The sequence below is a fragment of the Nannospalax galili genome, unplaced genomic scaffold (assembly GCF_000622305.1).
Source record: "Nannospalax galili isolate Female #2095 unplaced genomic scaffold, S.galili_v1.0 scaffold1087, whole genome shotgun sequence".
Lineage (NCBI taxonomy): Eukaryota > Metazoa > Chordata > Mammalia > Rodentia > Spalacidae > Nannospalax > Nannospalax galili.
The window spans coordinates 540,748-553,938 of record NW_008356845.1 but is presented as its reverse complement, the minus strand read 5'-3'; the positions used below and the strand labels follow the sequence as shown (position 1 = coordinate 553,938).

Below are 13,191 nucleotides of genomic sequence, written 5' to 3'. Positions count from 1 at the left end.
CCATGATAGACTCTGACCCTCTGGAACCATAAAGCAAAATACACTTTCTTTCTTAAGTTTCTTTCGGTCATGGTCATTTACACAGCAAAAGAAAAATGACTAAGACACCGCCATGCCCTCCTCCTGCCTCACGACGCTTCGTTCTTGCCAGTCCTTCATCTCTAAATAATCTTCCCACAGACTGTGGCATGGACAGCCCATTCTGATCACTCAGACCTGGAAAGATGTCCCCTCCTGACCACACAGTCCAGAACGGGCTTCCCCAACCTCAGCAACTGATGTGTGATGGGATGACTCTGTTAGAGGTGACTGCAGGGGGTAAACTCCTGTGCACTACAGAATACCAGCAAAACATATACACACACACACACACACACACACACACACACACACACACGCCCGCCCACCAGATACAAGAAGCTCACTCCCAGCTGTGACAACCAAAAATGTCTCCTGAACATGTTACTGTGTGTGTTCCCTGGGAGCAGGAACGTATACTCAAGTTGCTTTCCAGCACATCACCCACTTCTGCCCCATCTAGACCATGGGCCAGGACCACAGCACCACAGGTGATAGAAGGGAAGAATTTCCATCACTGGAGACTGCAAAAGCAGCATTACCAGTTCCCCTGAGGTGTAAACTCCCTCTCTGGACCTGCTGACCTGGGAACTTTTTAAACAAGGTTCAACTTGCCTAGGTGCTTTAAAACATCAATTTTAGGCTGAGGATGTAGCTCAGTAACAGAGCATTTGCCTAGCACATGGGAGGGCCCAGGTTCCAGCCTCAGCACCTTAAAAACCATCAATTTCATGTGACACTATTGCCCCAGATCTCTTTCCAGATAAAGAACCAAACCACACATAAAGCTGAGGTGGCTGTGGAGATAGGGAGGAATTTTTCATTTTGTTATGATATATGTCCCAAATCAATGTCTGATCATTTTAACAAAGAGGAGATATTTCTGGAGTGTATGACCAGTATCACACACTGGATCCAACAGCATTCCAAAGAAAGAACCAAAGAAGTTAGTTAAAAACTGGACAGAATATATTGGACATCATTGTATGTCATGAACTAGGCTGAGTGTTTGACATGCTGTGTCATCTCAGGGAAACAGCTGGTGAAGACAGAAATGTTACTGCAGGTCCAGCTTCCTGCATAGGACCAGAAGCACTTGGATTCTGTATGGATATTTACATACGCATAATATATCTTGTGGATGGCACTCAAACATAAACACAATATTGTTCCCTGCACCATAGCGTGAAGGCAACAGGATGCAGCATCTTCAGTGTGTTCATGACTTGATTGTGACCCTCACATGAGGTCAGGGATAGAATTTTCTCTTCTGGCCTCATGCTGGCACTCACTCCTAATGTTTCAGTTTAGAGCATTTCAGGTTGTTGTGTTACAGATGCTCAACCAGGTGAGAAAGGGAAGTACAAGAACAGTCTGCTCACCAAGCTACCCATGTGATCAGTGATAGGGCTGGGAGTCCAACCAAGGAACTCTGGGTCCAAGCCCACGCTTTTGCTCAGTTCACTATATGATACTCTCTCCCAACACTTTGCTCAAGAAAGAGCCCAGAGGTGAGATCAGAAATAGGCTGGATAACAGGAAAGGGTAAGAAATACATGCCAGGCATGATGATGCACACCTGTAACCCCAGCATTTACAAGGCCGAGGTAGGAGGATGGACAGTTTGAAGGCAACTGGACTACATAGTATATCTCAACAAAAAAATGAAGAAAAAAAGGAAAAAGGAAAAGCTTCCTAGTAACCCCAGATCTAGCACAAACTAACCAAAGATGCTTAATTCATGAAAATTCTATCCTGATACACTCTGTCACTTCTAAATTACTGGGGCTTCTATGAGCTGGCTATAGCCACCTCATCCTCAGAGCTAGAGAGGGGCTAGCCATGCACAATCTATATGTGTAAAGTATAAACATATCCAGAGGTTTGTAAGAAGTTTATTTTACAGCAAGAAATGATAAGTTAATAACAGCATATAGCTTGGGCTTCAGTAAAAACAACTCTAACTTTAAATAGATTTTACTGGCAGTTTAAATTTGTATTACTCACTACTAAAACTTTGAAGTTTTCAAAACTCAGAAATTTTCAAAGGAATTAAGCACAAATTAGCGTAAAACAGCTTCTCACAAGCTCTGAATGAGTAATACATCTCCTATATTAACAGCAACATTCTATCTAAATCTTACACTCACTTCTTTTTTCCATTCATTATTTTTTTCCTAAAGACTAAAATAGACTATCCTCACTCAATGGAGAAGAGAAAAATAAAGACGGATTATCCTCATGGTCTTTTAAATTCCAAGTTCATAGTGAATGGGTAAAGAGCCCATAAAGTCACAGCTTGTTTTGAAGGCTTGCAGCCGATTGGATGGAAGTGTCGCTCATTCAGTCAATTATTCAGCCTGACAACTTATGTCGAGAGTGTTCCCTGAAAGCAGGAAAGTTGGCTTTCTACAGCCAGTGCCACCACAAATTCCTTGGAACTTTTGTTTCCACACAGCACTAATTCTCATTTTATTTACTCATTATTTTATGTGTAATTATTTTATGTGTATTATTTTATATTATTATTTATTTTACTCATTTATTTACTCATTTTATTTTATGTGTATGAGTGTTTCACCTGTGTGTATGTGAGTGTACCCAGACATGTAATGCCCAAAGAGGTCAGAAGAAGGCATCAGATCCCTGGAACTGGAGTGAATAATGGTTGTTAGCTGTCATGGGGTTCTGGGAACAGAACCAGGGTCCAAGAGCAGCCAGTGACCTCCAGGCCATCCTCTCCAACCCGGAAGTTACTTCTTGAGCCTAAAGAGGTACTGCGAAGACTTTAAACCTCCTTCTTGGATGAACTACCACTTTAAAACATACAATAAAAGGGGAAACTGCTCCTTCTAAACACCTCTTTTCATTTTCCAATGGATTTGCTCTGATTTGGTTTTACCCAGAACAAATCATGAAACTGGAAAGATGGAGAGATGCAACTGCACTTGAGCATTATTCTAAAAAGAAGGAAAGCTGGAGAGGAGCTCCTTCCCTTTGCCCCTTATTCTACAAGGAGAGAAGAAGTAACTAATTCTACTGCTGGTAAGGACCTCTGCTGTAGAAACACAATCAGGACAGGGTTATTGATTCCCACAACCCACATCAAAAGGGAAAATGAAGACTTCCTCACAGGAAGTCTACACGGAGGGTACAGATCAGTGGCAGTGTGTGTTTAGTATAAGAAGAAGATAAAGGAGGAGGAAGAGGAAGAGGAGGAAGAGAAGGTTGCAGCCAACTAAGAAACAAATGAAATACAGCTCTGAAAAATCTATACAGACCCTCGTGCTGTTCTGTGACCTCATCAGGAGTTGGCCATCAGCAAGTTTGTCCTGGTCTGGGTGAGGAGCCCGAGGAAAGGAAAGAGGCCAGATTCTTACTCTTCTAGGGCCTGAAACTTACACCCTTTAAGGATAAAGCGCACAGCTCTGCCTCCTCCATCTTTCCCCATTTTTCTCAGCTCTGGTCATGATCAAAGGACACAGACTCAAAAACATCTCATTACCTAGATCCATTAAGTGACAACCTAAAAAACATACTGTTTATAGTTTTTCTAAAAATACATTCTAAGCTCCTAAGCAAGATCAAGTCAAACAGAAGTTGCTAGCCAAGATTTCCCTTCTGCAGAGTACATCTCCATCAGAGAGAGAGAAAATATTTTTGAATGCTGTGTCATGGGTAAATGATGACCAGTGAATCATCTGAAGGGAAAACAGAATGCACAAGAGTCCTGCACAGGAGATTCGGTACCTTGACCTCAGTGAACCTCAACTTAGGGTGGTGTCACTTAACACTGATGCTGACTCCAACTTTGTTCACACTCAGCCTCCAACAGCCTCCTTAGAAGCATAGCCGTTTTCTATGTGGGACCTCAGTGTTCCAGAGCTTCAGGGACGCTGCAAAGAGCTCAGGTCACCATTACATTTCTTACAGTCTGTCCTATGTTCCCAACCAGTGTGGTCCAATAGAACTTTCTACATTGATGAACGAGACGTTAATACTGTGGCTACTGCCACACGCAGCTACTGAGCACTGACTTTCATTTCATTTTAATTAGTCCTCACTAAGTAGCCACCTGTGGCAACAGCGATCTCACGGAAATGAGCAGCTCTGAGACTATCGGCTACCTCGGCCCCAGGAAGAGGGAGCAAAACTGAACTTGGAATTGTTTCGGCTCCTCACCCTCTAGCTATGTGAAGACAGGATCATTCAGAATCCCTCTGCTTTAGATCCCTATCCATCCTGCCCTTATCTTTGCTCCAAAACTTTGCAGTGATTCCGTGTTTCTCCTCCATCCTGCATTCCTTCCTCCTACTTCTGTTCACTTCCTGTCTGTCATAAAAATTAACATCGCTAGGTCAAGTTTATCGAGAAACCGCTTTTACAACACCAGAGCCAACTACAGCTCCACCTTAACTGCTCAGAAAATGAACTATTCAAAGCAAAAGGTTCTCACCCATGTGTCTCTCTAAAGATCTCTATCCTATCAGCTTCAATGAACAGTATAATTAGTGCATGCATTGTAACAATACCTTAAAAGAAGATTGTATACAGACTAGAGATATTTAATAAGACTTTATTATACCCTGCCCTGCCTCCCCACCAAAGAAAACATTTTCACTCACAAACTCTCAAGAAGATGCCCCCCACAACCCCGTGCAACGCAGTCAGGGGTACATTGCTGTATAGAGGAGGTCTCTCATGAGTCTGAAGTCAGAGCTTGGTCTACAGAGGAAGTTAGAAGGAAACTGCAGGAGATAAAACACAGTTTTAGGTTCTGGCCTTGGTCCAGCTTATTCCTTTCGTCTAGTATTTTAAGAGGTAGGGAAGAGGAAAAAGCAAAGAGAATGTCCATAGGGAGGCGCTCTAACAGCACCGCACCCCCAGCCCCCGGAGACACCGTGTGCCTGCCGCCAACCTGACTGCCTCACCTTCATACTCTGGATTTTGATTTCAAAGTAATTTGCTTGTCCTCTAACTATTACTGTAAAGTGAAAGAGACAACTGAACAGTGCAGAGCACTCTACCAGAGAAGACTGCAGAACTGTGTTTCCCGGAAAGGATAACAGAAGTGAACTCAAGCATGTTTGGCTCTGGAGAGCAGTTTTAATAACAAACAGGATGTTTAGGCACATCCTCAGCAATGCCGAACCCTCAGAAATGAGTCCACGGCCACATCTAAGGTGAGACTTACTGCACAGATGGGGAAAACAGACACCACATTTCCCCGGAGGTCACAGGACAAGTAGCCTGGAGCAGAGCCAGGAGGCAAATGTAAAAACCCTGCCTCCCAGGCCAACACTCAGACCGCTTGGCCACATCGTCTCCCTCGTGGCAGCTCATTTATCAACCACAGATAATTTCCCCATTACTTTCCTAAACGAGAGCGGTGCATCTCAGAACAGAAGACAAGGCTCTGTCCATTTTAAGAAGAATACACACAATGCGGCAAGTGTTACGTAATCGAAGGAGCACAGACCAGCAACAGCAACATCACCGCCGTATTCGTTCCCACCACTCTGAGTGATGTAATTGTATACTCCCCCAGGCTTGGGTTCAGCTATTACTCACCCAGCCTGATTGCTGGGGAGGGTATCTAAATCCTGGCCATTAAGTGAACTGTTCCCTAAGTATGGCACCATGACAGGAGACCTGAGTCTCACCCACACCAGACAGTTTGCAAACAGATGGCCTTATGGGTATTTTAAGGTCACACCTGAAGGAGCTACTCAGGAGCCATGTCCCAGGCAGAGTTTAAACACCTGCAATCTGGAATAAAGCTCACATATCCCCCAACCAGCTGTCATTTCTTCAGTTGATCATTTCAAGCACAAGCATCGGTTATTTAAACAACACGAATATCTCTGAAACTTGTAGTGGTTTTTATAGTAATGACACCAGAGGTGAACATTTAGCATTCCTCGTTTTAATTTATAACTGTCTCCCTTATCTTATAAAAGATAAGAAAATAGGGCTAATAGAGACATTTTCCATAAGAAGCAACTCTTTTCTGTAAAGGACAATACAATAAACATTTCAGGCTTTGGAGGGGCACATGGTCCCTGTTACGAGGACTCAGTTCTGTTCTTGCACAAAAGCACCCTCAGATAATACATCAATCAATGAGTACGCTGTTCTAATAAAACTTGATTTTCATATACAGGGATACAATGTATACGTGTGTATATATGAATGGGTATAAATGTAGGTAAAGACTAAAAATCTAGAAAGAAGACTGAGAGTAAAAATAAGTGCTGAGGAAGAGCGAAGGGTTAGCAAAAGGATGTATGTGACAGGAAGGAGGAGGGTTTACAGGGATGGGGGCAGGAAGTAAGGGAGATGAGGAAGACGTTCTGCTAAAACATACTTTGTTCAAAAATGCTACTTTATATGTTAATTTTTTAATCATTAAATGGTGGGGGGAGTCAGAGGTTGGGGAAATAGCTCAGTAGGCAAGGCGCATGCCTCATAAGCATGAGGTCCTGAGTTCAAGCCCCAGCACCCATGTCAAAACATCAGGCTTGGTGGCCCACATAATCCTAAGGTTGGACAAGTGGAGACAAAGGCTCCCTGGGGATTGTAGGTCAGCCAGGCTAGCCTCACTGGTAAGACCCAGGCCAATGAGATGCCCTGTCTCAAAGGAGGTAGACAGTGTTTCCAAAGATGACACCCAAGGTGGTCCTCCAGCCTCTGCACATAGGCATGCACATGCACTTACACACATGTGCACCCTCACACATGCACCCACATAACACATAAAGAAAAGACAGTGGGCCCAGTTTAACTCGTAGCCCATCATTTGCCAGCCTTTCCTCTAGAAAATACTTCATGTCCACTCATGTTTCTTTTCAATGAATCATTATGAAACTGATCGGCAGGGCTGGAGAGATGGCTCAGCAGTTAAGAGCACTGTCTGCCCTCTCAGAGGACCTAGGTTCAGTTCCCACCACCCTCATGGCGGCTACCAAACATCTGTAACTCCAGTTCCAAGGTATCTGATGTCCTCTTCTGGCCTCTGCAGGCACTGCACACATATGGTGCCCTTACACACATGAAGGCAAAACACTCATATACATAAATTTTTTTTAAAAAAAGAAAGAAACTGATAGGCTAACTCACATGAGGATTTGAGAGATCAAGGCCCTAAAGAAAGTCATCACATAACAGGTCACTTTTCTCCCAACTAACCAGTGCACAGAGAAGGTCCACAGCCTCCAGCACCAGCTCCTGGTGTCCGATCCGTGTGACGCCCAGCTCCTCGAGGTCCTGATGCGAGATCCTCAATAGCTGCTCCCCGTCTATCTTCTCCCTCTCAAACTTGTGGACATACGGCTGCAGGCAGTCATCTAACCCTACCAAAAAATGAAAAATCCATTACTATCCTGGGGCCGCTGTATCCCAAACATCACCACATTTATACCAATCTCAGCAATCATCAAATACACGTTCACTATTTGATCATCTCTATGTATATTTCACCTAATGGGCTTCTTTCCTGTGATGTCTCCTCATCACAAACAGGTTGTACATGTGCACTGCCAAACTATCAAATGGACCCAGCCCGACTTTAGGACAGGTGCTTCCCCATATCCTATAAACAAAAGAGTTTAACACTACCCCTGCTGATTTGAAATGCTAGTGATCTATACCAGAGCTATGCTATCTGTTTGCAAACCACCCTTCCTCTAGGACAGGATCTGGTCCCCAGTGGGCTTGCCAATCAAGATGCTTGGCCCTGTAGTTGGTATATGGCCAGGCAGACAACAACACTCTAGTGAGATGGGGCCATGGGATTTAAGCAGAACTAATCAGTATCTTCCTTGATATTTGATATGCAGATACAAGAAGATAAAGTGCTCTGTTTTTCCCCAGTTAGAAGTCACAGGACACAACTCTGGCAATGAAGACAGACATTTTTTGATAAGTTTTCTGAGAATAAATCCAGCTAAGAGAGCAAAAGAAATGCTCTGATAATATTCTGTAAAGGCCCCGGATCTAACTCTACTAGAAATACTTCTATCCCAAGAATTTGCCACTTAAATTGAAATAAATTTCCTGTCTAGCTTAAGCTTGTGTTGAGTTTCTGTCCTTTGTAATAGAATATTTGGATGAATACAAAATTTAAAGGAGAAGGTGCCAGCCCCACTACTGGGGAATTTTCCAGGTCAAACACTACTGCCAATGGTGTCTTGTTCTGACATTCATATATAAAAACTAAAGTAAAAAAGAACTTTGGAATCTTTATTGCTATACAGAAAACTCTCTGGTCAACTTCTTATAATGATTTCCATAGAATAACATCTCACTTCAAATCAGCCATTCTTTTTGACCTTAATAGTAAGTTACCCTAGTATTTTAAATGACTATAATTATATAACCTCAATCCCAACATGAGTTGATCAGTTTCACTGATCAAAGTATTGTGGAAGGTACACTGCTGTCCCATACCAAACACACACAGACACATGTGGCTGAACACTCATTTGTGCACACATAAACATGCATATACTTGCATGCACATGCATTTGTATCATTTGGCCTTCTCAAAAAATACGCCATGTGGGTGGGTATTTCTCTCAGTTGAAAAAAGTAGACCACAGGTCCAGCACTGATTTTAGTCAATATCAGAAGCCCATAGACTTTAAAAACTGACAAATGAGGTTGAAATCTGTCTCTACTCCCACAAACTTTCACCATTTGCCTCTTGATAAGACAGAGGAAGAAAGGGGGGTTAAAATCTATTCAGAGTCACAAAATACAGAAAAGGAAGACAGGGGAACCAACTTGTCCTCCATGAACAGACATCTGTCACAAGAGAGGCTCTGTCACAGCAGGCAATGTTGGGGACACTGGTATAAATCCATCCCATTCTGACAGGTTAAAGCCACAGTGGCCTCTGGGGCATGAGAGTTCGGCAAGTAGTGGAGGTTAGGGGCACCAGCAGATATTGAGATAGATGCCCCAGCTGGGGTCAGAGGCCATCCCAGCACTGTGATACCAGGAGTCAGCTGTCTGACAGGAGGCAAGATCTCTCTGCAGCAGGAAAGACCAGAGGAGAGCCTCCTAGCTCCCCTGTATTGGATTCATAGATTTCTTCATCCCACAGCCACATGTAGGGAAAGAGCTTTGCAGTTCTTCTGTTCAGACACCAAAGGAAAAAGCCCAAGTTACCTCAAGGTCTGTGGGCTGCTCTTTCACATTCTGCCTGGCAAATGAGGCATCATGACGTGAGATTATAAAAATTCTTCCCTGCAGCTGGGCATGGTGGCACATGCCTTTAATCCCAGCACTCGGGAAGCAGAGGCAGGCGGATCTCTGTGAGTTCCAGCCAGCCTGGTCTACATAGTGAGTTCCAGGCCACCAGGACTACTGGGAGACCCTGTCTCAAAAAGATGAGAGAGAGAGAGAGAGAGAGAGAGAGAGAGAGAGAGAGAGAGAGAGAGAGACAGACAGAGAGACAGAGAGGCAAAAATTCTATTCTTCCCTGGGCATCTTTCTAAATAAGCAGTAAGGTCTAATGACAAAATAGTTACTAAAATAAATAAAATCACAGAATCTTAAAGGGGCATAAAAGATTCTTCAGATCTCAGTGATTCCAAAAGTTAGGGTGAAATCCCTGTGAAATTCACTCTGAATCTCTTAGTCAGCCCTGAACCAGCTCACGACCAGACCCCAATGCAGTCTTATGGCACCTATTTCTAAACTTAAAAAAAGATTTGCATTTAATTGTCCATAAAAGTTTAAGACAATTAGGTTAAACATTTAAACCCTGTTACGGCTGAATTTTATTCTCTCTGAAGTTCATACATTGACACCCTAACCCCGAGGACCTCAAAATACATTTAGAGAGTCTCTAAAGAAGCAATCAAGTTTAAAATGACATCGTTAGCATGGTCTCAATCCATACTAGTGTCCTTGTAAATAGAGCAGATACAGATACAGATGTTTTCAGTGTTGTGGATTTTAGTCATTCTAGTAAGTAGGAAGGGTATTTCACTATTATTTCCCTAATGAAGTACATCTTACTGTGTTTGGGTTTCTAGAAGAGACACTATGGTTTTTTAAAGAATTTTTCTTTCAAACATTTCTGCATGTGATATGCTAGATTTATTTCATAATGTCAAAACAGCCTTGAAAACTCATAATAAAGCCCATCTGAAGTCAACCCCAACAGAGATCAGGAGAGGACACACAGAGAGAGAGAGACCTCATCAGGAGAAATCACCTCTGCTGATACCTTTATCTCAGACTTCTGGCCTCTAGAATTGTGAGTCCATAAATTAGTTGTTTGAGCCCCACAGTCTATTGTACTTTGACATGATGGCCAATGCAAAAGAATACAAAGCTAGCTATGTTTGATTTCCTATTCATCCATATGAATGACATAAAGAGAGCAATGGACAAGTGAGACTGACATTTCTGCTTACAATGTCAGACAAGTTTACTGCTCAGCATTCAAGTATGAAGCTGACAGTCTGCATCACCAAAGTGAACTCTACCATTAAAATTCAATGAAGAGCTGCGGAAGGGAATTCAGTTGGTAGAGTGAATTCCCTTTTTTCTCTCTCTCAAAAAAAGGAATTACAATGAAAAACCCTTATATGATGGCTGTTTTATAAGCATCACCCTTGAAAGATAAGAAGGTGATGAGACCAGAGTCCTACTTTAATCCCTAACATTGGCTGAGGAAACAGCACCTCAGGCCTGGTACCGGAGCCCTGCGGAAGTGTTCGAGGCACAGAAAGGTTGAGATGGGGATCTGATGAAGGTTCTAGAGCACAGGCTGAAATGATCAGGAATTGATAACTGACCGGCACAGAATGGTGAACATGCCTTAAGGCTTCTGAAGAAACATAAGTAGTGTAACCTCAAGGAATTAAAGTGCCCTAAGACACAGAATTATCAAATGGAAACATTGTGTCACAGCCTAAGTAAAGACTGATCTCTTGTGGCTTACACCCTTCCCCACAAGGTGCATACTGAATACTACATCTTAAACAGCATTGCCATGGAGTTTTATGATCCCAACACACCATGCCTATTGTTTAGTTATCATATTGTTTAGAATACAATTAGACATTCACAAGCAGCCAATTTAAACTATTACACAGTCCCACAAGGGGGGGGGGACTCAATTTCAGTACATTGATCTAACAGTTCTGGAATTTGCAACAAACCTCTCTTTTTCTTATCTCTAAAACATATCTGTTGACCCTTTCTTCAAAGAAGGTATACAAATAAATAAATGCAATTTTAAATTTTAAATAAAACTATCAACATTGATATTTCTTTTTCAAATATATATTTTTTTATTTTATGTGTATGTGTGTATTGCCTACATGTATATGAGTACGCCCATGTCGTGCAATGCCTCAGTGGTCAGAAGAGGGCGTTGGATTCCCCTGGAACTGGAGTTAAGGACAGTTAGTAGCTGTCATGTGGGTGCTGGGAATCAAACCCAGGTCCTCTGCAAGAGCAGTCAGTGCTCTTAACTGCTGAGCCATCTCTCCAGCCCCAATACTGTTATTTCTAATCAATGATAATCAAATATATCAAACTATTTGAGGGGCCATGCCTTTAATCCTAGGCACTTGGGAGGCAGAGGCAGGTGAATCTCTGTGAGATCAGAGGCCAGCCTGGTCTACATGGTAAGTTCCACATCAGCTGGGGCTATCGGGAGATCCTGTCTCAAAAATACCCAAAAAAAAACACATGGTTAGAAGCAGCTTTTCACTACAGCTTTAACATATTCAGTAACATACTCCAGAGCAAGAGTACATCTCTTTCACAAGTGGGTGCAAGTTTCTAGGTTCACAGTTGAATTAATATAGTTATATATTATTGAACGCAGTATAAGCCCTGTAAGACATAAAATTCGATGAGTTTTAAACCTTCAAAAAAGCTCTCCATTTCATTTTAGAATATATTGTTTCTTACAGAAAGACTCATTGTTTTTGCTACTAACACTGAGATGTTGGAGCTTGCATCTCTAATCTGTATGTATCTGATTATTACTAGTCATAATCGGTTGCACTTGGATCCTTGACGCCTGTGTATGTCTATGTCATCAGGCAGATTTCAATGGTATTGTTTATCACCTTTACTAATTAGCATAAATTTCCATGCTTCCTCCTCAAATATAATACATTTTTTTAATTTGTTGATTTGTGTGTGTGTGTGTGTGTGTGTGTATCACACAGAACGTCCCAAACCATCTCATTTGACTATACACCCACTTCCCAGTTAGCATCCTCTCATAGCCTCCCTCCCCCTACTAGAGCCCTTATACGCTAATATCCCTGCTACTGTCAGCTGTGTTGTCGGCACCCCCAGCCATCCCCACTACTTGTCCGCCTCCCTCCCCCTACTAGAGCCCTTATACGCTAATATCCCTGCTACTGTCTGCTGTGTTGTCGGCACCCCCAGCCATCCCCACTACTTGTCCATCTGGTGAATCTAGTGAGCCTATCTAGAGGTCTTTGTTTTAGGAGGGTCAGCTGTTCCTCATCTAGCAGTAATCAGTTTTCAATATTCCTTTAGATAAGATTGGGGTCTGCTGTTCATTTTCCCAGTTCTATGCTGGGTTACTATCTGGGAGACCCTTGGGCCTCCTTGGGCCATTGAGGATCTGTTCTTCAGGGGTCACATGGGCTTGGGAGGAGCCCCTGGCTTCTTTCTTTTACCAGTTCCACCTATGTGAAGAAAAGTATAAGGTCCTACAAGACCATGGTTGGCTTTGCTTGGAAGCATGGAGGAAATGATACCTCTGTGTTGGCCAGCCTCTTTGTAGACTGGACACTGGTTCAACTCCATCTGGTCAGGACTCCTCAGCCTCCTTGACCAAGAGGACCGGTGACCACCACCATTACAGGACATTTTGAAAGATGCTCATAGTCCCCTGGAACTAGTCAACCTAGGAGGGTATGGAGCAAAAGTGTCCTTTATGTCCCTCTGACAAAATTATTATAGGCCTCAAAGTATGTCTGTTAAACATCCAAAAAGGTTAGTTCCACCAGTCTGGTATTTTTAATTATTGTGTGTCATATAGATAAATCTTGGGCAAAGACCAGTTGTTCTCAGATAAACCTTACCTAGACATATATTTCTTGATCT

The 13,191-nt window shown here is 42.7% G+C and overlaps 1 protein-coding gene across 3 annotated transcripts in view; it reads right to left on the bottom strand.

The window, feature by feature from the left end:
• Positions 1–13,191, bottom strand: part of Cnksr3 (CNKSR family member 3) — a 95,089-nt gene that overhangs the window by 34,519 nt on the left and 47,379 nt on the right. For all 3 annotated transcript variants that reach the window (XM_008854726.2, XM_029556991.1, XM_029556990.1), the window contains exon 2: positions 7,267–7,430. In XM_008854726.2, the coding sequence (XP_008852948.1) occupies positions 7,267–7,430 (164 nt within the window). The remainder of the gene's footprint in view (positions 1–7,266; positions 7,431–13,191) is intronic.